Source organism: Acartia tonsa, chromosome 3 (genome assembly GCF_053477335.1).
Source record: "Acartia tonsa isolate MP-2025a chromosome 3, ASM5347733v1, whole genome shotgun sequence".
Lineage (NCBI taxonomy): Eukaryota > Metazoa > Arthropoda > Copepoda > Calanoida > Acartiidae > Acartia > Acartia tonsa.
In genome coordinates this window covers 10,557,277-10,585,036 of record NC_137262.1, presented here as the reverse complement: position 1 = coordinate 10,585,036, position 27,760 = coordinate 10,557,277, and the positions used below count along the sequence as shown (strand labels likewise).

Genomic DNA, 27,760 nt, shown 5'->3' with positions numbered 1-27,760 from the left:
ATAAATATTTAAATGTAAAAGATTTGCTTTGATTTTATTTGAAAAAGGCTTTTATATTTAATGCATATTATTTTATTTGTATGTTAAGCTATTGCCTTTTTTTAGATTATTATACAAAATAAGATATTAAACTCTAAAATCTACAAACGTTTCTTACAATTCTCACAAACTACAATAAGATTCAAATATTATTGAATAAAGTTAAATAAAATCCAAATCATACACAAATACATACACACACACACACACACACACATGCACAAAAACTCTCTCACACATATACAAAACAATATACATTTACAGTATATGAAAAATGAATTTTCAATACTGCTCATAATACTGTTAGCTAACTTTTAAAAAAGTAAGTAAGAAAAATAATCTAAATAATCTGAAATTTAAATAAAAAAAACATAGATTCGTTAAAGATTTTTGGTATAGTCCCTTTCGTGACAACGCTTCTTAAGGGGTGTTTCGTCGTATTTTCTCCTATTTCTAGCTCCTGCGGGGGACTCTAACCCTTTGGGGCCAATTGCCTAATCCTGCCGGGCAATCACCTAACCTAAAATAACCTAATTGAGATAAATAACTTAATCGTACTAATATTGCTATTTTTTAAAACAGATTTATTCGTTTTGTATGGAGGACAATATAAAAGCCTATATCTCATGAATCTTAGATATTGCATTTGAATCCTACTGCACACATACAGGAGTCCATACAAAATTGTAAAAATGATATAGTAAGTTTTTTCTATGGGTATCAATAGGCGTGACCACTTTTAGGTCAACAAGGCATTATTTGCTGTAATGGAAAAATATTTTATAATATTCAAATACACTTTACATATTGGTAATTTTGTTTCAACGTTTAATTCAAGCTTTGTTTCAATACAGTATATGGCAGTCAAACGACTGATATAAACTTTTGTTTGAAAATTGACGATATTTTTTTTTTATTTATAGTAAAATACTTTTCATTGATAAGTTAATACAAAAGTTAATCTGTGTAATCCTTTTATGTATAATTATTTGGTGTATTTTTTTCAAGCTGTTGAATTGCCCCGCCACTAGAGTGCAGTGGCAGCACAATAGGAAATACCTTACAATCACAAGCTTAGCTCATATGACAGGAAGGTAGGTATAAGGTCTCAATGATTTTCTTATATATGAATATTTCTTTTCAGTCATTATTTGATTGCTATTCTGTTAAAAATGATGGTACAACAAACAAAAATCAAATTGATTTAACAACGTTTGTCTGAAAGTTATATCTTTTGTATAAGAACTTGGATAACTTTTTTATTATTTGTCCCTCAATCCCTGGAACATAAGAAGCTTGGTTACGTGTTTCACGTGAGAACATTGCTCCATTTACCCTGACACTTTAACACAGGCAGCAATTTAACATTATATCGACAATAGAATGGGATTTTGAAAGCTTTGATTTGTTTTAAATCAAGTACTAGGCATATTCACACTACACTGTTGCTATACAATATATGTGGTTCATATAAAGCAAGAATTAAAAAAAAATATAGGACGGTAAAAAGATCGTAAACATAGGTTTTGATTTAAAAAATTAAAAATCCGCAAATACAGTATTAATATTAATAAGTTTAGTTTCAATGTAAATTAAAATCATATAGGTTACTAAAAAGACTAAAGAGTAAAGAGTTTTTGACTTGATTTGTTATTACGAAAAGTAAATAAATTTGTAATTTTGAATCAATTTTTTAAATATAACTTTTAAAAGGATATTTTGTACCAGCACTGGAATAGATAGAATATAATTTTGATATCTGAAAAATTTAAATATGGATGATACTGTGAGGCGAGGGAGAACCAGAAATATATAGAGAACAAGGACACTTTTTCATAAGTAAATTAAATCAACAAACAATAAACCTATGGCAGTAAAAGAAGATAAAATCATGTAATGAGTAAACCCATATCAACATAAATGCATACATGCAATATGAGCGCTCATTGTATCTTTACATTTCTGCTTAGAGAAGTAATTAATTAAGTGACATACAGACGTACTGACATGTTCCAACTATATAATAGCTTAACTACAAATAAAATAAATATATAATATTTTATATTCAATAGTTGTGATGTGTAGATCAATCACAAATAAATTAAATAAAACAGCTCTCACTCTTACATAGACGTATTCTTTTGATTTTAGAAAGAGAAGGATTAATAAGTAAACCTACCAAAAACAAACCTTAACCCTTTCTCCCTCTAGTGTTTTATTCTAATGTGTTTATAAATCTTTTTTATATTTTTCAAATTTTCCTTTTACTTAATTCATATTACTATTAAATTCGTATTACAAGAATAATTATTGAATCTGACAAGTAAAATAAGTTTTGAAGCACCGAAACTTTTAATCAATTTCCATTATTATAACATTCAAAATTAACTATGCAAATTTCAGGTTAGGACTTTAAAAGACTTATAGTTGTCACAAGCATTATTGTTCCTGGATTTATGGCAGATAGACAAATACCTAGGGTCAAAGGCACTATCACCCCCAACTAATTCAGAAGACTACTCTTTGATTGCACAATATTTGTCTTGCAGTCCTGTGGATTGTAATGAGTTGCACCTGAAAGGTACAACATTTTACGTCTTTAGTTATGATGCGGTTCTGGCCAAGATTCAAACCCATCATCATCTACGACGAGTGGACGGGCTACGTTTTATACTACAGTCACAAAGGACATTTTTAAGACCAATAGGTCTTTCAAAATCCTCACAATATGCACAGAATAAAGTTGAAACAGTGTTGAAAAGTTTTGAGAGGTGACAACTCAAACTTTTATCATCAGATACTTCTACACACACACGCACACACACACACACTCACACATCAAGATTAAATTTTCAATTTCCTAATAGAATATATTCAAATCTAAATGAAACATAAACACAACAAAGTTATTTCTGTTTATTTAATCTATGTATAATGTATAAAAGATTTTAATTTTATTTAAATATCAGGTGTTTTTAAAGCAAAGCTTTTCTATAATGTTTTATGGTAGGTACTTCACCGACACCAATTATGGCTTTTATTTAAGTAGTTTACTTTAATGTTTTGGCTTTAATGTTTCAACCTAAGAGAATGTCTCAAGGAACTTTTTTTATTTATTTTTTTGAACTATTTATAAGAATATTTAATAGAATATTTATTAATTTTTAAATGATCAAATCCTTGTTCGCTTATCATATTAAGCTGTACATTATTTAAAGCTGTACATTATTTATATTCTTATGAAAGCTAGCAAGCTCAGAATGAAATTTTTGTTTAACCTATAATAAAAGTTACTTTTTGCTATATTTTTGCATATGTAAAAAAAATCAAATCTAGTTAAATGTTGAATCTTTCCTAATATCTCTACTCTACATGATATTTGCAATCTTATTTTTTTTGTGCAAAAAAATGTAATAAAAAATTGTAGAGTAGCCATTGCATCTAAAAAAGTTGTAATTTATTCATGAAGCGCATAAAATCCATACATTAATAAGGCATATATTATACCAAAAAGATGTATACTAAAAAAATGTATATTGTATGAAAGAAAAGACTTTCAAATTTTCAATAATAGTTTTTTTTTATTATTTAACGTTCTTCCTAGTTTTTAGAAATTTCTATAAATAATTCAATGTTGTTTTAAAAAGAGCTATATTTTATTTTTTGATGGTACTCACATATTAAAAGGTTCTTTTTAAAAATAAACGTAAAAGTTCCTTGATGCGTGTAGGAATTCACTAAAAAGTGCATAATGAGGAAATATGCCTACCTTAATTTTTAGTAGCGAAGCTACTATATAATATTCCGTTCGTTCGACACATGTACATAAAGGGTTCTTAACAATTGCCATATTTACCTTTTCATTTGCATTACGAGCAAAAAAAAATAAGAAATTAGTTAGTTATTATTGCAGCGCTAATTGCAGATGTAGTCCTTGTTATTAGAGGGTTAAAGTTAGAGTGCTTATTAATTCAATTTCATCCATCTAATTAGTAGCAGATTAAAATTATTGCCTATATTTTATAAAAATACACTAATGACTATAATCAATTTATTTAAATATACAAATAGTTCATTTCAATGCGAGCTTGTTTGTAAATAAATTTGATTTTATGAGCGGTTTACTGAAATAATTTTAGGAAGTAACTAATTAAAACTTTACCTATGTTTTGGTGAAATTTATTGCGATTTCAAAAATTATTATTATTAATTAATCCTATTTTTATTTCCCCTTATTAATTTCAATACTTAATAAAGAGCCATCGTAATAAACTGCCTGATTTTTGCAACAATTAATAATTATGCTTATGATTAGTGTAAGTTATGTCAAAGTTCTAAAACCGCTTCGATTCTGATAGAAAAAAGCAGATCAGGGGTACAAAAGAAAAAAAAATTTTCACCTCTTAGCTTTAATCACCCCTTAAAATATTCAAAATATTTTTTAGCAATAAAATAAACCTGCGAGAATTATTCATGCAATTTCAGCGTATTCCGAGATTTTTCCTCTTTTTAGGCAATTCTATCTTTCTTGCATACATTGGATTTAATAACCGTGGAAATAATTTTTAAAAAATTTGCAAAAAATACCTAGTTTTATTGGGCACAAGGTAACCCCGCAGGGTTAGGGCACTTCAGGTATAGGTCCCGCAGGGTTAGATCCCCTGTTGGGGATATGGGAAAAAGAAATAATAACTTTATAAAAATAAATTGAAATGAAAAAATGATCCATAGAGAACTTCTTATCCAATATTTTTTAAATTCATTGTATTTATCCAGAAGGTGTATGTATGTATATGATATGTAGATGTGTATAATATTGTAAAGTTAAGACATGCTAAAACATTTACAAGGGTGTGAAATATGCAATCACTAGTTCCAGGCAAAAACAGGATACAACATTTGCATTAGTAGCTCAGCAAAGTTTGATTACTTGCAAGCATTATTTACAAATAAACAATATAATAAAGCTCCCTTGAAAGTTAAACCTCATAGTTCCATTTCTTTTTACCATTTAACTACTTATACTAGTGGTTGAGCACTTAGCATCTAGGGGCCCTTTAATTAAAAGGCAGAAATGGGCTGGGAAATAGCTTATAACCATATGAAGATTTAAATCTGAAAATGCAATAACCTAAAACCATAAAGTGACCTATGTGAAGCTTTCCTAAAATGGAGAACCAACCAGTAATTATTGAGATCTTAAACTTCTGACCAAAATACCCGTACTTCTTTATATAATAGGATATTATTGATTTTTTAAAACATTTGTAACAGCAAAAAAGAGATAATTATAGTGTAGCTGCGCTCCTAAAAAAAAGAAAAAAACGTAGACAGGACTGTTGGACATTGACGACTAGGCAATAAGGAAACTTAAATTTAAATTGCTTTCTGAATTTTGTATATTTTACTCAAATGATAAAATAGAGATATGTGCTGATAGGGTTGCCAACAATTTATGGTTGTATATAGTAAAAATTTAGTTTAAAAATTTTTCTTTGATTTTGGATGTTAAAAAAATATTGAGCAGCAAAAATAATCATAAATTCATTAAAATTTAACTATGCACTTAACTGCCAAAAATATTATTTTGTGTTTATATTTTGAACAAGCTTTGTCTAACATCTTTTCTTGCAGTTAATATTTAGGAAATATAATGAGGAAACGAAGATAATTTCTATGTAATATTCCTCTAAATTTAAGTCGTACTTGTATCATATAGTTTTGACATGTTAGAGCCATACTTATACTGACAACACATACAGGGAAATACTGAAAATCATGTAAAGCATCGTGTTTCAGATATTTTTTTCCATGAATATTAAAATAAAAACATATAATTAATACCAGTTTTGTTAGCCCTGGCCTTCGTCCCCTCGGTGGTAAAGAAAAACTAATTTAATCTTTTAATTTCTAATTTTATTATCCACGGAAAGCTGTATATAATACGATGCGATAAATCATTAAATGTTTATAGTTTTTTCTTTGTAGGTTCAGATTAAGTTCTGCTTACAAATGTTACATTATTTTTAAAAATCTCAAAGAAAATTACTTAAAGCTTTATATTTGGTAGTTTTTATCATTCTAGTAATCCCTCATCCCTGATTGTACGTCCTACCTTTGCAATGTAAATATCTTGTATTTTTTTGCAAGAAATAATAGCTAGCTAACCTAATTTTGTGCATAATAATGAGCTTTGCAAGTGAACTAAACTTAAAAATAAAAATATGAATAGAGTTGCTAGGAGGTTCAGTTTTTATACAAACTTTGAACGAAACTTAATAACTAAACATGACTGTTTTGTTATTATTATTACATATTAATGGAAAGGTCCTATTTAGATAATGGTCCAAGTAATAGGTTATGCAATACCCCAAAGAAAACCAACTATTTAATTGCATGCACCTTGACTTAAAATCCTAACATGGTAATTTAGTGTGCCTATTTATTGTCCCAGACATTACCTATACTTTTACTATTTTTCAGGTCACGCACCACACATAGCAGCAGAAGCGCCTCAAATGAAATGGTTTGATGCAGTCACAAACAGAACACGTTACAATTTGCGCGGTATAAAAAATGAGTGCGTTTTGGAGAAGCCTTGCTTCTAATGGTAGGTACTATAGGTGTCCTGCCAAATATTGAAAGTTGATTATGTACATAGATAAAGCATATAGCTAATCAATTAACTAAATTTTGAAGTACAAATTTGTTCGAACAGTAGAGTTGACAGATTAGAGGGTTAAAATAATTGTATTTTGTTCTTGTTAAAAAAATAGGCAATAATAAAAAATTTTTAATTAGTATAAAGTAATAGATTGTGACCCGCAGGGTTATGGAAACACGAATAGGCCTACAAATGTAGAATTACTTATCAAGAAGAAAAACACTCTAACCAAATGCTTTAAACGTTGATTTTTGATAAAACATAACTTCATAGTGGCCTATCATTGGTCAATAAAATATATACTGGCCTGTCATTAGTAGTTTAGTCTGTGTATTAGCCTATCATCGGTCATTTGTATTGTATGACGTCATTTTTATAGGCTTTACACTAGGGTTGGGCCGGATACTTTTTTGGCCGGATACCGGATACCGGATATCCGGCTGATTTCAAATGCCGGATATCCGGTAACCGGCCGGATATCCGGCAAATATCCGGTTATCCGGCCAAATTACCGGATATACGGCCGGATAACCGGCCAAATTACCAGATATTAAAGTAGTAAAAAAAAAATTTCTTCAGAAATCTTATATAAATTTACATAAAGTTAAACTTATTCAGAAAAAATTTTCTTCTAGCTTCAATAATAAGAAAATTATAGCCATTTAAGATTTTAAAAGCAGAGATTTTTGGTGTAAAGTATAAAAAATTATAGAGCCGGATATCCGGCCGGATAGTTTCAATATCCGGTATCCGGCCGGATATTGAAAATGGCCGGATATCCGGCCACACCGGATATCCGGCCCAACCCTACTTTACACAAAGCTTCAAATTTAAAAAAAATATTGTGTATCGACAAGAATCTATATTTTATAGCTGCAATGTAAAAATGACGAATTGACTTTAGTGTGTTGTCTCCATATAAGGGCCTGCCCCTCAAAATATGCAATACCAGGCGGAACTTTACAAAATACATTTCTCTTTGCAATATATTTATAAAATATGCGTCGATATTCTTTTAAATTTCAGTTGAGTACAAATATCTACCACCTTCGTATTTCATCTTTATCTTATGATTGGACCACCGAAATGTTCCCCCTTATTTTTGAAAAGTCCCTGTGTTGAGTGCTAACCCTGCGGGCACTAATAATATCCCTGCGAGGGCTCTTTTTTCTAAGAAAAATATATATAGATATAAGATGTCTAATATCTCGTGGTCTAGTCACTCCCCTATAAGATGTTCAAAGATTTTTTTGCGAGACTAATTTTTGGGTGTTTAATGGGTAGCCATATGTCTTTTAATGCAATGTCATTTTTAAACATGAAAAAAGACATAAAAATATAATTACTATACACAAAAAAACAAGGATAAACAACACAGAAGTTAATTGATACTTTAATACCTAAAAAACAGACAGACAGACGACTTGCGTTAAGATTAAAGCTATAAAAAAATTAACAATTGGATCATGAATCAAATAAAAAGGAACCATTTAAATTTCAATAGAATTTTTATTAGCCATTTCATATATTTGATATATTGGTTGCTGAGAGTCAGTTCTGATTGGATTAGGGTGGGGACGATATAACACTATTTTAAACAATTCTTTTCTTAAATTAAGTATTTAGGAGGTCATTTAATATGATTGATGATTTGTATGTTGTCTTTTAAAAGTTCCTTTTAGTAGCGTAGCTACTCTTTAATACACTGTGTATGTACGTTTGGCAAAGTATAATAACAAAAAGTATGGATTTTTTATTTTCTTTATGATATATAGAAACATTTCCAGTATGGCTTTGAAACCAATTAATATCCGCTGGTTTAGATCCAGTTCGCAGCCATACTAAAAAATCATGTATAGCATTGCATTACAGACAATTTTCTAAGAACATTAAAAAAATCATAAAATAATGTTTTGATATCACGGACCATCGATCCCTCAGTACTAACAAAACTGGTTTTTCTTATAATTTCAAGTATCAGAAATTTTAAATAACATGTTAAAGTAGATAATAAATGATTGTTGAAATTTCTATGAAGTCATATTTAAATGCATAATATTATTATTGTATGATTGTTAACAACCACTGAGACTTGAAATATCAAAATGTTTAGACGATACTTACAGATTTAGTTATTTAGCAAAACTTAACATCAATTATTGATGCATTTTCGGGTGATCATACATAATTCCTATTGTTATTTATACCAAAAAATTGTCACTTATTTATTTTATTTCCAAAATCATAAGGATGCGATTTTACTCCAAGGGGGTGTGCTTCCCTTCTCAAAATAACATAAAACCTTCTTTCGACAAGTGTAAAACTTGAAAGACAGAGATATATATAGACAGACCTCCTGTTACTTAAGTATGTATATTTTGTTAGAACTCCTGTATATTGCTAAAACTACATGCTGGGATAGTTATAGGATATCTTGATCATAAGTTAGAATTATACATTCAGAAGATAGATTTATAGTTCTAATATACATTTATTGCTTTACTTTACAAATATTTAAAGAAATTGTTACTTTAGCTCCTGTAGGGGTCCAATTCAACATTAAATCTAAAATATTTCAGAAAAGCTTTCGGTAATTTTAATTTGGTTTTAGCCCTATTTGCTATTAGGTCTTTTATGTGTACAGAGAAAAAGATCTGCTTATTGGATTGTACTTTTACAGAAAGCTCTATATGGGCTGCTTAAGAATTTAATAGCTTTGAAGCTAACTTAAAATTTATCAAAATAAGATAGATATCAAAAGTTAGAATTATTTAAGAATATTGATCCTAGTCTCAATCAGTATAAAACAAATTTATGGTATTAAATCGCTGGATTACGCTTTTTAATTGCCTTTCATGAATGTACTTAACAACTGTTAATGGCCTTCCACCGGAGTTAAAAAGCCTGATGGGAAAAAGGGTTTGTTCAAGTATCATTACCAGACAATTAAAATTAAGTAATTTTGTTCGTTTTTTACGTTTTATGACCGATTAATGTTTCAATATTCATCTTAAACTTTTTGTACAATAATAATTATTTAACAATAGTATTTCTAAAACCACAATTTTTTCATTGCTTAAAACGTAATAAATCTAAGATTTATTTTGCTTCATTAATATTTTTCCAACAAAATTTTTTTGGGAAGCAACTGGTTCGAATCCGAAATAAAACTCTCATAGTTCCTACTTCAACTACTATTTCAGGAGTGTGACATTTTAGAAATTGTGGACAAATTCTTTATTTCAAAGTGGTCCTAAGGAGATCTATCAAGGGATACTTAGTTCTTTTTTCCTTTTATATATTTTTAATTGAACTGCTATCTAACAATTTATAATATTTTGATTCTCAGCATATTTTAATATTATCAAATTTGCTGACGAGATTTTAAACAAAGTTAAAACTTTTCAAAATTTGCAATGTGTCAAAATCAAAATCTGCGCTAGTGGGTTCGTAACTTAAATTTAAAGTCCTGATCCTTAAAAAATTATGTTAATTATTTATATTTCAATTTTTTATTTGTGATTTTGATAATAAAATAATGAGCAAAAAAAGATTTTAAAAAGAATTTATATTATAGAATAACTATTTATACCTACTAACTGTATATACGATAATTCTGGTATAATATTATGCCTCAAACTTAAGTGTTTGCTCATCTTTCAAAATTTGTAATTCCCAAAATTTTAAAGTTTAGGTCAAAATGCCAAACTTTTTTGAATTGTTAATCCCCGATACTTTATCTACATTTTTATCTATATATATATTTTCACGCAACGATAACGTAACACGTAGCCAAAATGCTCATTGCTTGGGAGGTTTTAGGATCGAATATCGGCGCAAATTGCGTCATAAATAAAGACGTTAAAATTTGTACCTACTGATGCCATGTCGGAGGCGAGATATTTAAAGTGAGTGTAGGGGTTATATACATATTGGCCCTATACAAGCGTTACTCATAGCCATGAAATAGTTAGGACATCCAGACAAAAGTTTTGCAAAAAAAGGATAATTGTCTGCAATTGTTGGGATATTAAAACCCTGGGACAATGTTGATATCAACCTCCCAAGAGGTATTAATCAGTTATATGTACTTTTCATGGGTTTTATCTAATAATCTATTAATTAATCAAAAAAAAACGCTCCAATGGTTATCAGAAAATCTTTAAATGTTTAATCGCTTTTACGTTTCAAATATTTTAATTAGAATATTCAGCTAGACACAGACAGACAGACAGACAGACAGACATGCAGACAGACAGAACATTAAACTTTTGATTGGCTTCGATGAATTAATTGGAATCATTTACGACGAAGTTGTAAATTTTAACAGACAGACTTTTTTGCCTAAATATGGATAATGATTAATCCTGAATTTTAATATATTTGATTATTTTAATTGATTTGATTGTAAGATTTCCTTATTTTAATTTGTAAATATTGAATGTGTATAAATCACTGGCAGCTACCATAATATAGAATCACTCATTCACTTCATTCGTTCACTTTTTTTACACTTTTTATACTTTATAATTAGTATATTATCTTAAGATTTTTTTTCTCAAAATCTTTTTTCACTTTCGGGTTATATGTATGCCTTTAATCACTATTTATAGTTTCTTTTTATGCTAAAAAGAATCTTTAGCTGATCTAGGGATTGTTGTGGGGGGATAATTTAGGAAAAGGATTTGTTGGTGGGGGGAGGGTGGTTAGGGGGGATGTAAATCGCACAACAGCCTTTCTTTAAGTCCTGCCACTGTTGTGGTTCTTTAAACACTGCAGACACATAGTATCCACCATAGTTGCATGCACAGGCGGTTGGGTGCGCGGCGGTGGTGGTGGTTGAGAGGGGGGAGGTGGTTGTATGCGTCAATAGGGGTGGTTGTGCGTCTGTGACGCAGGATAAAAAGGGAAAGGGGACCTAAATTTTGGAGGGGGGTGCTGTTGTGCTGTTGGTAAGGCGTTAGTTAAAAAAGAGAGAGGGGAGGGAGATGGTGTGAGTGTATATGTGCGTGTGTGTGTGTGTGTGTGTATAACTAGATCACAAGCTCTAATGGTTGTGGTTGTGTGTGTGTTCGTCTGTGTGTAGGTGTCAGTGTGTGTGTGTGTTATCCTAGCTCACACTAAAACACACACACACATATTTAAGATGTCTAAGCCACAGCTCTAATTTTGATAACATTATCCAATCCTAACGATTCATTGGTAGCAACAGATAAAACCAAATCAGATATTACAATCTATTAATCTTGAATTATCTTATAGGGCTCTATGTGAAAGTTTTTCGTGTTTAAATTCATTATATTCTATTGCAAAATATGTATTGAGGCGCTGATGATAAATAAACTGGATTAAAATACGTGCATAGCAACCTTCAAACATAAAATTTTTCTCTATAAATACCCACGTCTCGCTTTTGAGTGTTACATATATGTATGTATTATATAGATAGATATCAGGGATTGGACAATAGCCGAGAAAATTAATGAACCCCATATAATGAAAAACATCATTACCCTTTTTTTGTAGATTAAACTCATTGTTGGAAAAGGTTAGAGAACCTATTACTTTGTATAGAACAATTATTAAGCCATCTAGACTCCAAGGTTCTTCAGTAAACGAATGAAAGAACGCGTTTATAACTTTGAGGTTTGTATAAATTACAGTTCACTGTCCCCTCCCTCCCTGATACATATGCAAGCATGTTACATGTTATTCTAAATATAGGCCCTTGACAATGGATTTATTATTACTTGGATGTTAAACCAGATACTAAAGTGAAACTCGCAGCTGGCCAAAATAATGATCCCCTCATTCACCACATTTACCCTGTCCTCTTGCATCCTAACTGACCAATAAATGATGCCTATGTTAATGTTAGCAACCTAAATTAACGTCAATTTTTCCCCTGTCATTATATCCACATATATTCTACATATGCAGTATAGTACAAAATGTACAATATTTATGGGTACTATATATCCTATTATGTATAAGTAGAAAATATGTAAAGTTTTACTCCTTTTTCTATATTGAATACTACGCGTAGTTTCGCCCCGACATAAAACTTTTTTTTAAATGAGAAAAAAAGTTGGTGAGGGCATAATCTATTCGAAAGGGTGACTAAGCCCCCTTCACCCTCTCCCCTACCGTCATCCCTCAACTATCACCCCGAAAAATATTCTTGAACCTGACCTAGACCGATATTAAGCTTCCCTGAAACGGTTGATCTAATAGTTTCATAAATAACTTCATAGTATAATTATTTATGAAGTTGAAAAGTTATTAAATAAAGAAAATTGTATTTCTCTTATTCATTCGAATCCGGTTTGATAGAAACCGGTTCTCATCCACACGAAAAAACTATGTCTAGCATCGTATTATATCCAGCTTTCTACGAATATAAAAATGTACAATCATAAGATTAAAACCAGTTTTTTAGCAGGTGCCTTCGGCACCTCGGGGCTAAAAAAATAGTTTTAATCTCATAATTGTACATTCTATATCCGCGGGAAGCCGTTTATAATACGATGCGAGAAATAACTATTACTATTTTACCTAATAGTGACATGAATCACTATAAAATCAATCGAATGATAATATCATGTCAAATGTATTTTTCAAATGGCATACCACTTTTTTATCATAGCTATATTAGAGAAACTTATCTGTCTATAATATATCTTGTTGTCTCGGGAATCTAATGACATATTTTAAAATTCATAGAACAATTCTTACGGGTCTAAATACAATACAAAAGCAACCCTTTATGCCTTATTGGCGTATATACTCAATCAAATTTTCAAAAAGAAATTATTGTTTTTAAGAAAACAGATAAATTGGGACAAAATGTATCTTTATGATAAAGTAACAGGATCAGTGTGTGTACCAAAGTATCTTGCTAAACTGATATGGTTCTGCTTAACAGTGAAGCTTCTCATAGGTCTTGGGAGGGTTTATAATTAACCCCCGCCCTCCTAAAAAAATGCCCCATACTAAAACGAAAAATAAGAAGGATTCAACCCTACATCCACTCCCACCTTCCTCCTAAGGGGCCCCAGTCGTATCCGCTAGTAAATACATAAATTATTTAATGTTATATATGTAAGAGGTTTCGTGATTAATATGTAAATACTACAAAATTAAGATATTAAATTGAATCCATTATTTTTGTATTTTGGCAAGTCTAAAACCATAATTTCCAGCATTTTTTTTTTATTGAAGAAAAGACTAAATATTATACTTTTAATAATCGTTCCTTGGAATATAATGATAACATTTTATAATGTTAAAGATCAAAGATCCGTTTAAACTGCTTTTTGTTTATGAAATAATCTTTGTATAAGCCTTATATACTCATTGGTATTTCAAATATCATAACAGAAAATCAGGCTGGATATAATTTTTATTAGCACAGCTACTTTATAAAGTTTTACCGTCGGTATGTTTGTTAATTGTTAATGTAATAATGCGAAAGAGACAGAAAAATACATGAATCTTAAGGGGTAAGGCAATGGACGATAAATTTATAGTTTGAATCACAAAGTTTTTAGCCAACAAATAAATAGATGGTTATAAAACTTACAAACCAATGACCCTTCCCTCCATAAAAGTAGTTCGTTACGGAAGATTGTATATGGCAAAACAAAGGCCTCAAATGGATCTAATTGCCATTTTATTTTATCTCTTTCAAAGTAAATTAATGATTTTTAGCCACCACCATTTAAAAACTGAATAATCTTTTTGGTATTTCCCATTCTTTCACCCCATGATAAAGCAGCAACCATTAGTAACAAGATTAAAATCAGAAATTATTTTCTTTCAAAATACCAAGTCAAATCAGAGAGCTTTCATCCGGTTTCGACAGGGATGGAGACATGCATACTGTTGAATTAAGAAGCAAGGGAATACTGTTGACATTCTTATTGTCAAGCATCAAAACAAAAATACTGTTTTGTCATTTGGTTCCTTGTCGCATGCACCCCTAAATAATTAGTTTTGGTCCAATTTATTAAAAAAGAAGTCATTTTTATAGTGGTATTGCAGTCTCAGCCTCGTGGCTTTAAAAAGCCTTACCGCCAGTCGAGCACCTTATACATGCTTCCCAACAAGTTTCAGCCGTCACCAATTCTAAATTCACCAGCTGTCACCTTTAGCAGCATCTTTAGTCGCATTCAGCATTAGTCTATTTAGAAGCCGCAACTGCAATAAAACGCGCGGCTTAGAAAAAACTATGCGGCTAAAGGGTAGAATCCAACACTCAAAGTCGCAGCACCACTCTGATAAGGCTACCAACTCTCAGTCTTACTCATCCGAAGCCACCTTTAGCTGCAGCTACACTCAGCCGCAGAATATTTTACATTAATCCTATAAAAAAAGTAGTAATGTTTTTTTTGTTTGAAGCTCAAGATCTTTAAATTTGCATATGTATTTTACTCTTTAGGGAAGCTTTATAAATGTCCTGAGATGGTTTTGAGCCATTTTTATGACAATCTATATCCTTCCCTAACGGCTAGAGGTAAAGCAACTAGTATGAAACAAATTGAATAAAATCCCTGAAAATTTCTCCCTGTTGATGAGAAGGTTGTGACTGCTTGGCATTTAGAGAGATTAAAAAGAAAAGAAAGCATATGATAAAGAAATATTTAGGCATCATTAAAATCCTTAGAATATAAAGAATTATAGAATTAAATCATATACTAGGATTTCAAATATTTTTAGTACAATGTTTCCCACAACTGCAAAATAAGTTATATATATTCAAATAGGTTTATATCACATGTGAGGGAGCTACTTACTACTACTGTACTTACGAAAACTATCATTGCGGGTCCCTTATAGCCCTTATTTAACCTCATTTAACCTAACTCAATCTAAAAAGAGAGCTCTTTATGAGATATGAGGAAAACGTAAGCAAAGTTAGTTGCCTGGTTGGTCTATAACGTTTGTTGGACATACCTGACTTACTAGATTTATTATCCTAGATGTCTGTCAGACACAATAGTACGTCCAACTTAAATTTAAAATGTCTAGCAGACAATGAGTTTAGTTTATATTTAGTCGCATCTGATTTATTCCAATAATACAAAACAAAATTTGTGGATGATATAATTTCCCGAAAGCTAGCTTTATTCTGAGAACTTCAACTAAGTATATGGCTGCCGACTTATCATAAATGAAATGATAAAAAATTACTGCTCTTTCGTATCACATTTTGTAAACGTTTTAACCAATGATATCGCCGGTTTGTGTTCCTATTGGTCCAATTTACTGGTTAGAGATCTATATCTACCCTATTTATTCCTGACTAATTACCATAGATATTTGGAGAAGAAAAGAACAATAAACTTTAATATAAAACTTCGGATCATGGAAAGAAAACGAAGTAATGGGTTTTGTCGTATTTTCTTCGTAGCTTTTCTCCTACTTCTAGCCCCTGCGGGGCAATCATTAATATTTACCTAACCTAAAATAACCTATCAAAAGCTACTGTGAAAATACGACGAAACCTGCTATTTCGTTTTCTTTCCATGATCCAAAGCTTCTATTTCTATTATTCTATGGGATCTCGGCAACACAGAACAATATCATCCTGTTGTTGGGAGTGTCATCATTAATCCATTTTTATCAGTTTAGAAAAGAATTTCATTAGTTCTTCTTTCTTTATTCCCAGGCCACTCTACAAAAATTTAAGACCTTAATGAACATTTAAATTGTCTTAGATTACAGAAAGAGACAGGAACAATTTACAATTATATACAAAATTAACGCAGAAATGACAAGCTAAAAACTTTTGTAACATAGTACAGTTCATTTTTGGCAGGTTTGGTCAATAAATCCCTAAAAATTACACTTTCAAAAGATAATCCATTTGGCTTCAAAATATTTAAGTATTTCAAAATTTTTATGATTTTTCTATTTAAAAGAAAATTTTAGATTTAGCAGCAAGCTTTGACTTTGCATGGCCTCGGAAATAGATCAGCGTTATAGAGTAGTTTCGCTTCTAAAAATCGGTTGATAATTGATATGTATAGATTGTGAAATTTTAAAGATAATTTCCTTTTTAATATTTTAGGCCAAATCCTACTCAATTTCTTAGGCTATACTATGAGTTAGGGTTTCCTAGGGTTACATATCTAAAAATAACAAAGAAAACTCAAAGCAATCAATCCACCCTTGTTACTCCCCTTCTACTAAATGAATGAAATGATCAATAAATGAGGTCTATATTAGCTATCTACATTGACGACAAATTTTCCCCAATCAATATATCCACGTATTCTATATCTTTTCTTTTCTCATACCTAAAAACCTTGAAAAGGATGTAGCCCAATATTTTTAAAAACTGGCCTTAAGTCTGTGTTTATATTTATCTTGACACGTAGTTATGCAAAGAATTAAATACAAAACATTTTTTAAAAATTAAACATTAAAGTTCAACCGTTCAACGTTCTTTTTAATAGACTTAATGTCAAAGGTTTTTGTGCTAAAAGCCAGCTGATATAAATGCTAAATTGCTAAAACAAACAAAAAAGAAATCAGCATCAGCGGCTTCACTTCTAGCCTCAAGAGACGTATTTAATTTTTTTAGCTTAATAAGTTCAAATCTTAAAGGATATCCGAAACACTTTGCACTTTATATTGAAGCTTTTAGGGCGATTTCATATTGTTGAAAAATGTCTGTTAACTGCAACAAGAAAGACCAAATTGCTGCAAAATTGCGTCAAAAATGATCCAAGTGACGTCATAAAATGAGGGAGATGAGAGGAGAAATATGAAAGAAAACCCCTAAAAAAGAGATAGATAATTCCTTATTTTTATGATACAATTTTGCAGCAATTTAGTCTTTGTCAACTGCAACCAACCTATAAAAGTCAATCAGACTTTCTTGCTTCTATCGGTCGTTTTTTGCTATGTTTTCAATTCCACATACAATTTACATAAAGGGTGTTTAAAAAAAAACAATCGCTTCACTTTTTTCAATATAAACCTTACAGTTTTAGTCCAAAACTAATAAAAAATAATACAATTCATGCCCCAGCAATGACAATAATAAAACAATATTGAATTTTAAATCTACTCACCATTCCAGAGCACTAGAGCTCGAAACCTAGCACTTGGAGAGAAATTTGCCCTACGCCGAATGTGCATATTTTATAATAAATTTAGACAAATTTGACTCTTAATAAAAAGAACAAACCGTCATAAGTACTTAAAATCTTGTAGATAGGCCCCATAATGTTCGGGGTTTTTGATGAGGCGTGTAAAGACCTTTCTATAGACACCTTAACAAGGTTTCTAACATAATCCTAGCCAATTTGGCATAAAAAAGAAAGACCTGACAAACATCAAGAACTAGATTTAAACAGAGCCGCCGTGCCTCAATGTTGGATGGGTCTGTCTTTTTTTATCCCATATTGGCTAGGATTGAGGTAGAAACCAGTTTAAGATGTCTAAAGAAAGGTTTTTACATGCCCCATCAAATACTATGAACATTATGAGGCCTATCTCCAAGATTTGAAGTACTTATGGTGGTTTAAATTGTGAGAAACACCCTTTAGTTATTTTTAGTATAGAAAATATTATTTTGTATTTGTATATTTGTGCAAGGTAAAAAAATAATAAGTATAAAGGGATTATCCATATTACAAAACTAATACAGTTTTCTATTATCTTAGTTTATTACAACGAAAAGGACACTCATACATTATAACATGTATGTTATTTAGGTTATTTTTGTCAAATTTAAAAGAAGTACTGCAAAAAAAGTTCATATTTACCTATCATCTCTTATTAAAACTGAAGCTTTTCTATAGTTAGTGTCGGCCCATCCGTCCATTCTTCCGTCAGTAACGGTTAGCTTTTTTCAATAATTTAAACAGGTTAGAATTATCCTAAAGATTTCAAACTTTGCATGCTGATTTTTATAACAGTTTGGTACGACTTAGAAAGTGCAGCAACTCTATAATCGTTATCTGAAACTCTGTAAGTCCATTTAAAACTTGCTGATATTTTAAAATGTAAGTATGTCCTTAAACATTATCATGTATTTAAGCAGTTTGCCAGTTTTTCAACAAATTTACTTACAATTTTCTTTAGAATTATGCATTAATATTAAGCTTATTCAGTTCTGACACTCTACAAGTTTAATATTCGTTTGTCCTACTATTTCAGAGCTTTGCTTTTATGGATGTTAAACAAATATGTTTGTTGCAGAAGTTTGACAAAAACTATGAATTGCCATGATTGGTCAAATATTTTTTTTTATTTTTTACTGTAGTAACCATAACGTTGTGTGTGTACCACAAATAAATATAGTTCCTTAATGTATATTATACATACATAGGATAACTTATTATTTTCTAATTTGTTTCTATAATTAGCCATGATGTCATTCACTCAAAAGTATATCCTTAAAGGCGAAGCTTTTCTATAATTATGGTCGGTCTGTATGTAAAAAATGTTAGTATGTTCTAAAACATTATCCTTTATTTAACAGTTTAGCTACAAATTTACTTACAATTTAGTTTATATTTAAATAATACATTTATATTCTACCTATTCAGTTCTGACATTGTACAATTGTCTTAATTTTAAGTTTGTCTTGCCGATTTAGAGCTTTGCTTGCATGGATGTTGTCATCCTTGTTTTGGTAATAAGTATTTATTTTTTGCACAACAAATTTGCTTTTCTTTAATCTTACTTTTCTTTTTAACATTTGCTTCCAAAATCTGAAATCATCGCATTACAGCGCTATTTTCACTAATATTAAAATAAAACTGGTTTTAATCTCATCATTTATTTATTTTAACGTCCGTGGAAAGTTGTACATAATACGATGCGATAAATAACTATAATATAATATTTGCATGAATTTCATTGCTGAAAGGGGCAAATGAATAACTTTGTTTTTGTAAGATTAGAGGATTGCTAGGTATTAATTATTAGCGAATATTTCAGAATGATATAAAAAAATGCCTTATGTTTGGAAGACGAGCTTTGTTAGGCGCAGAAAAAAACGCGGCTCGTGCGCATTTTAATGCAGTTTAAAGTTTTGTTTTTTCATAAAGTAGTAGTATTGCTCATTCTGTCGTAATACCTTACAGGGTTAAATATATATCAATATAATTATTTAAAGACTTAAAAATTTAATTAATACTTCTTAAAAACTATTAAAAATGCACAGTTATATGATTTATATTATATCAATGAGATAAATATTTATGCCTACACCTTTAAAGTTTAAGTAAATGTACACTACTAAAGGGTATAGGCTGGCTTAATCTAAAAAGTAGTAAGTTATAGTTTTTTTTGTGTGGTGCTAAAAGCTTTTAAAGTTTTATGTAATTTAAAATATATATAGATGACAAAGTGTTTGTCATACATGTGATGAAGTTAAATAAATATAAGTTTCTCTTATTACTAATTATGAATAAATATGAAACAACTTAACAAGATGAGAAAAGAACAAACAAATTTGTGCTTAGCAAAATACTTTAAAATGTACCATAAATAAAGTCTACAAATATGCAATTTTTCTATTTATTTTTTGATATAACTTTGATTCTTTTAATATAATTGCATACTAAATATAGATATAAATGATAAAATTAAAAATAAATACTAAACATTAGAACTAAGCAGAGAAGAATATATGTACCTATCTGGTTTGAGTTTTAACTTTTAAGAGTATTTTATCATTTTATTCATACTTTAGTTACCTAAAGAATCTTGAAATTTTTAATACCTTCATGCCTATTCTTTATTGGCGCTTTGAATAACTCTAAACTAAATTGTAGAATGGTCACTTTGTCTTTGAGCCATAATCACAAAAAAAATACTTTGTTTAATCGGGTTAGCTTCATTGGGTGGTGTCAGGCTATTTTCTTTACCCAGTATTTAAAAAAGTAAAATAAAAGCTTAATTGGGTCAAGGAAAGAAAACGAAGTTGCGGGTTTCGTCGTTTTTTCACAGTAGCTTTTGAAAGATTATTTTAGGTAATGATTGCCCCGCAGGGATAGAAAAATGTTTCGCAGGGCTAGAGACCCCAGCAGGGGCTAGAAATAGGAGAGAAGCTACTGTGTAAATACGATGAAACTCGCAACTTCGTTTTCTTTCCATGATCCGAAAATTCTTATAACATAGTTATTGAGAAACATAATTTTTTTTTATGTGAAATACTTTAGTTTCAGAAAGTACTCAATAAGTAACAACAATGTCTTCGCTACCCTCGCACAACATAATAGAACCGTCCTCGTCGGAGGGCCACGCCTCCCAGCAGCAGCAGTCCTCTCTGACCACCACTGGCCTCAATCAGCGGGTTCGGGGTCGAAAGGATCGAACACACCGATTCTTGGATTTGTAATGGGAATACTTCTAATTTTCAACAAGATAGCAGCGATTTATCTCCTTTGGGCGACGAATTTCTTGATAGCAGCATTGATTTCGATGAAATTTCAAGGATTGCTCAAATGCCTCTTGAGCAAACCACTGTACCCATGTACCAACCTCAGAATGAACCAAATATTAACCATGACGACAATGAAGAAGCCGTTCAAGAATCTATGGATGTTGGAACCGTTGCTAATGTTGACACTGAGACTTGGAACACACCTGTTGATGGAAATTCTAACTATTGTCAATATTCAGGCAATTTTGAAGATTCTTATTCCATGGGTAATAATATCAACACTGGAAATACACCTGACGACCCCAATGTTGTCTTGACCCTAACTAGCCATGACAACATGCTCAATCAAGAAAATACCAAGCACCAGCAAGATCAAAATCTATCCTGCATGGAGGAGAATAGAAAATTTGGTCGAACATCATCCAGGGCTTCTAGTGGGGCAAGTGATCAAGGATATGGCTCCAAAGAATCCTCCCCAACCTATCAACCGACACAGGTAACAGGAAATAAAGCTCTAGATTTGCAAGCTGCACCCTTGCCTAGTCAGATAATCTATTCGCCAATACTGGAGCCAGCAAGCACTATACAACAATCAGAAGCTGGAAAGCCATCCTGTTCAGGAAGAACCAAGAATGGAAAAATTGCAAAACCGAACAAGGTAAATTTAATTAATGTTTAGGTAATTAGCATGGGGTAGTTAGAGGAACAAATTATTCAAATATTTTAAACGAGAAAAGTTTTATATCTAGAAGTTTTTTTAGGGAAGATAGATAGGATATTTGTTGCTACGCTATTTATGGACAACATTGTTCTTGTTTTCTTTATTCTTTATTATTAGGAAGGGAGGTAATAGAAAATGTAAAATTTACTGGTGTTTAAACTTTTAACCAGGGCTCGGCAGCCTTGTGTAAGCCTCTCTGAAATCATAACCACAGTGCGTATAAAGGTGCTTTGACTTTTGTGTCAGAACCTAAATTGGGACATAGTGCATTTCATTACCCTAGGTTAGGTAACTTCATTTCACTTTCCAATTAAATCTATAATGCAGCCGTTTTTGAGAAAATTAGGTTTGAAAATTTCTAGTTCAATTTTCATCCACTAGGAGTTACCGCATAATCAAGACAAGAAAAGCAAAGGTTATTTATTTAAATTTTTGAACTACTTTGCTTTTATAACGTCTGTCATAAAACCTCTCTATATATGATTTATTTAAGGCTGTATTTCCGTGACCTTAGCAAAGCAACTGATCGATAAAAAGACATTGATTAACTCACTTCAGGTTTTATGAAGAACTTTATAAAAGCAAACTTGTTCAAAATCTTAAATAAATAATTTTTGCTCTTCTTGTCATGATTATGCGGTATCTCCTAGTGGATAAAAAATAAACTTGAAATATTCAAATCTGATTTTCTCAAAAGCGGCTGCATTTTAGATTTTATTGGAAAGTGAAATGAAGTTACCTAACCTAGGGTAATGAAATGCACTATGTCCCAATTTAGGTTCTGACACAAAAGTCAAAGCACCTTCATACGCACTGTGTAACATTATAACTTTAGAATTTATTTTGATGTCTAAATCTGTTCCTAAAAGGACAATCCATCTTTTTAAAAATATTAATTTTTGTACTCAAGCGTGTTTAGATTTGAGGCTTATTCGCGGCTGCCGAGCCCTGATTTAAAGATTCCTTAGTTGGCATCAAACCTTTAAGGACTTTTATTGAATTGTGATTGGGTTATACAGACTAACAATATCCAAACTTAATACCAATATTTTAATCTTCAAAAGTGATAATTTAGAATGTAATTGTACATCGATTTATCACTCATTGTCTTATCCCTTAAGATCCCTGTGTATTTTACATTATTTAGAATAAAAATTCTATTTTAGGAGAACTGCAGGGCGTATAGAAATAGAGTAAAAGAAAAGGAACAAGAGTTGGTGAACGAAAATGCTGAATTGAAATCAAGAAACAAAGCGCTTCTGCAAAAAAAATCGGATACGGAGAAAGAACTACAAAAGTATATGCTGAAGGTACTTGCCAAGAAATAATGTAAATAAATGTCCTTAAGGTTGTTTGTATATTTGTTTACACTTGGAAATTGATCTTTTTCGTCTTGTGCGCTTTTAATGCTTAGGTAATTAATTGATCAATTTACTGTGTTTTATTTTGATGTACTTATTTGAACTAATATGAATGTATTACTCTATAAAAACAGTTTTTTAACATATTATTTTAGGGCAGGTTATTTCTCAAAAAAAAAACTCAATAGAAGTACAGCTAGCTATAAGTATCTAAATTACATTCTCAAACATTTTGTTTTTACTTACAAAAACAATTTTTAAACAAGTAATATACTTTATTGTAGTTTTATACTAATTTACTTTAAAAATATAAAAGTTCTATTACAAAATTAATGAAATCAATTTTTTAATAAGATTGTATATTCATTAAAGGATTATTGTGCTTTATATAGTTGTACTCCTATATTTCTTTTCGTCCTTGTTTAAATTATATATGTACACTTATATCAAACCCTACATGTTACAGCTTTTCCTTTGTGATTTTAATATAAAATTAATTTGTTATTTACATTGCTACCTTAAAGATGCACCTTGTTTTCCGTAAAATTCTCAAATTCTTAAATCATTATTGCCAGATTTTTAAAAACACCACAAACTGCCTATTCATATTTGTTTTGTTTGCAATGGATCCAAGCTTTTTGAGCCCAAAAATAAGATTTTAAAACTTTGGGTACCAGTGTAAATTACAATCCAATGTCCCTTCCATCTTTGTCCTTCTTGCTTTTTTCTCACTTTTTTTAAACACCCCTCGTTATTAGTTTATAGCATATGATGCCTTTTTGCGATTATGAAACATTATGTGATTGTGATAATATGTGTAAGTACATACGCTCCTAATTTGAAGTAGCTATAAAGCATTTTTTAAGCAGCTAAAATGAAATAAAATGTCCAAATAAACTAAACTTGTATTTTTCAAAGCTAAATTTTAAATTTTCTACCTTTTCTTTATGCATATTTACAGTTATACGATTGAGTCAGGGGGGGGGGGGGTGTTTAGCACTCCCGGCCCCCTTTAAAAAATTTTTCAATACTATAAACCTTTAAAATTATCAAAATAATAGGTACCTTCCTTCGTCTATCCAAAATATGTATTTTAATATAAAAATTTGGCATTTATATCAAATTGTAAAAAAAAATTGTTACCCTAATTTAGAAAAAAAAGATGTAAATTAAATATAAATATAAAAATTTTGTTATTGTACCTTTTTGAAGCAAAACTAATTTACAAGTTTATTTTATCTGTCGGTCTATTTGTTGAATGTTACATTTTCGTGATACAAGGGACAAAGACCAAACTGCTGCAAAATTGTGTCAAAAATGATCCATGTGACGTCATAAAAATGCGGGAGATGAGAGGAGAAGTGGGAAAGAAAATCCATAAAAAAAAGAGATGGATAATCCCTCATTTTTATGACATCACATGGATGATTTTTGACACATTTTTGCAGCAATTTGGTCTTTGTCATACAAGGAAATTGTAAAATGTGAATATGAAAACTGAAATTATTCTGTATACGTGTAAACTGCATAAAATATATTTATAAGGTCTTAACTTTATTTAAATATTCTTTTATATGATGACGAACAAATTTTAGTCAAATTGTCAACTTTCATATTTTTAAAAGCGAATTAGGGCCGCTCCGAACGTCCGTCCGTACGTCTGGAACGGATAGCTTTTTTCGTTAATTTAGGCATGTTAGAATTGTCCTATCGATTGCAAATTTTGCATGGCGATTCCTGTAGTAGTTAGGTACGATTTACAAAGCGTAGCAACTCTATAATCGTTACCAGAATGTCCGTGCGTCCATTTTAAACATGTTGATTTTTAAATTTTTGTACAACAAATTTTTATCGGATAAAATTATTTGATTGATTTTTTGAATACTGATTCCTAGGACAATAAAGTACAATGTTATATGCGAAGCATCTCTATAATCAAGTCCTAAAATGTAAGTATGTCCTGTTTTTAAGCAGTTTTTCAACAAATTTCCTGACAATTTTGATTCGACATTATACATTTATGATTTTTCAGTTCTTACACTCTACACTTGTTAATGTTCGTTTGTCCTACATTTTCAGAGGTTCACTTTTATGGTTGTTGTCATCCTTGTTAGTTGGGAAGCTACTCTATAAGTTGAAAGACCGTCTGTCCGTAAGAATCGTTTTTAGGGAAACTTGATTTTCTAAGTTCTTATTAAAGATACTGATGAAACTTTTTGTCAATATTCCCATCATTAAGGAGTTTAATTAACTATTAAAAATCCATAGCGGTCAGACGCTTTTTAGCTGCTTTTATTTGTCTTGGCTCCTATAAATGATGGAAGGCTGAAACTTCTTGTCAATATTCCCTTCATTATGCACCATAATTAGGTATAAAAATCTATGGTAGTCTTATTTACGCCTTTTAAAGACATAAAATCTTAGGTTTTGGTAGGGGAAATCTGTATAAATAAACTATGAGCCGCCTTTCTCTGATAGAAATTAATTGATGGATGTTTATGACCTTCAAGATATGACAGGCGAATAAACAACTTGACTTCAATATTAGCTTAGCTCAGCTAATTTAAAGAAGACATTTTAAGAAAATACTTTCCGCGGCATTTTCGAGCCGGGTATTTTTTTTAAATGTCAGATGAGTAATTACAAAAAATGTTGCAATAAGTTAACGGAGTTACTAAAATGTTTAAATCAATATTTTTTATTTTTTTAAAATAAATTTGTAAATTAGTAGAACTTATACATAAATTAATTTAAAAGGCTTTTTTAAAAACAACTTATTAAAACAAACAAAAAAAATAAATTCAGCAAAAAAACATTCACAGTTCTTTACTTAGCTCGCAGCAGACAAGTATTTTGTGCTTTTATCACATTTGCATGTGCAAATTTTAACAAAGAAGTTATGTGAAAAAAGTTTACTATTTATAAATCTAGATTAAAACAAATGTAGTTAGCCTTAAATGGTTTGTATTGAAAGCAATATCTGTACTACTTCAAAAACTTATTAAAATAAAAATAATACTTATTTATACAATCATAAAAGATTATTTTTATTTAAAGGTTACATTTAATTATGTTTGAAGTAAAGATTGGTCAGGATTTGATTGTGATGATTATAGTATATTATTATTATTATTTGATTCTTTATTTGTATTAATTATTTACATAAAAAGTTTACATCTTAATTAAAGAGTTATTATAACAATATTAAAATAAACTAATCCAAGATATTCTCTTATATAAAAAAAGGTGTCAGTTGATTATAAAGCAGAAGTAATTAAAAGAGAGAGAAAATTGCCGTTTAACATAAAAAGTGTACATTTAAATTATAAATTTCAAGACTAATTCAACACAATATAAAATCTTCTCAAAAAATGTCAAATTTATACAAAAAAAATAGAATGTCTTAGAAGGAAAAATAAGCGTCATTGAGAAGAAAAAAAATATTTATGATACTAATATTAGGTTAATACTAAATATATTCTCATTAAAATGTGTCTAATGGATACAGGGCTGAACTTAAAATTGTCAAAGAGGGATAAATAAATGAGGCCTGTTAAATGAAAACTGCAGAATGCTTTAATGGGCAGATCACCAAAAGCTCCACCTCATGAATATTGTGTAGGATGTATAGTTATACTGACCCTCTATTGTACGAGGTAACTTTTCTTGTGGTCTAACGTCACCATGTAATTAACAGGCTAAAATTTACATGATTAAAATTAAGAATCACAATGAAATAATTATCCTCCGGATCATTCTTTGATTTTACTACACTTAAAAGATTTATCAATACCCACCTGTAAATCTTACAGGTGAGTTGTAGTTGAGGTGAAATACTTATGTGTGTCTAAAGATTTGGTGTGTTTGTTGTAAGTGTGAAATATAGGAAATTTATATTACATACAAATTAAAATAAACAAACACTTTTAAAAAAGCCCTCATTTGCAAGTAGTTTTCTTTCTATATTCGAAGCATGACATTTATCCCGGGTCAAATTGAAAGGATAATTTTTCATATCCTAATTTATAATTTTTGTTTTTAAGCAAAAATTTCCTTTGAAAGGAAATAAATTCAATTAGATTTGAATTTAATGGAAGCTTTTTTTCAGTCTTGACTGAAAGATGAAGAACAAAACAAGCGTAATTTCAATGTTTAATACAGTAATCAGGTTTTTGGTTAGCGGTTTTGGAACTCCCACTATAGTATACATCATGTTATCCTTATAATAAAGTAACAGGATGATTGTCTGTTTGTTTGTACCGAAGAATCTCGCTATCCGCTAAACCGATATGGTTTTCCTTTACAGGGTAGCTTCTCATAAGTCCTGGAAAGGTTTATAACCGATCCAAGAGAAATATCTAAAAAAAAAAATTGGGTCGTCAAAATCATCCCCTCCCTAAAGTGCCCCTAGAAGCATCTAGGGGGCGTAGTCGCTAGTACATTTATTTCATAATAGTACATAATATATTCTTTATCATAGACCTATTCTTGCATTTAATATCAAATATCCTTTGATACTTAAGATCTATTTTTGAATCATATCTGATATATGTTATATTTTCAGAAAT

General features: G+C 30.3%; 2 protein-coding genes across 2 annotated transcripts in view; one reads left to right on the top strand and one right to left on the bottom strand.

The window, feature by feature from the left end:
* Nucleotides 1–11,472, bottom strand: part of LOC145313293 (uncharacterized) — a 188,479-nt gene extending 177,007 nt beyond the window's left edge. Inside the window, exon 1 of the mRNA XM_080152620.1 lies at nt 11,123–11,472. The gene's annotated coding sequence lies outside the window, so the exon portion shown is untranslated. The remainder of the gene's footprint in view (nt 1–11,122) is intronic.
* Nucleotides 11,473–20,804: 9,332 nt separating this feature from the next.
* Nucleotides 20,805–24,735, top strand: LOC145313291 (uncharacterized). The gene is made up of 2 exons (XM_080152618.1): nt 20,805–21,768; nt 22,998–24,735. The coding sequence occupies exons 1-2, from the start codon at nt 21,172–21,174 to the stop codon at nt 23,157–23,159; spliced, it is 759 nt and encodes a 252-aa protein (XP_080008744.1). The 5' UTR covers nt 20,805–21,171; the 3' UTR covers nt 23,160–24,735.
* Nucleotides 24,736–27,760: the final 3,025 nt, after the last annotated feature.

Bases quoted from the DNA above. Each gene is read 5' to 3' on its own strand.
- LOC145313291 (XM_080152618.1), top strand. From the start codon at position 21,172: ATGCCTCTTGAGCAAACCACTGTACCCATGTACCAACCTCAGAATGAA. The intron at 21,769-22,997 runs GTAAATTTAATT...ATTCTATTTTAG, and splicing joins AAATTGCAAAACCGAACAAG to GAGAACTGCAGGGCGTATAG.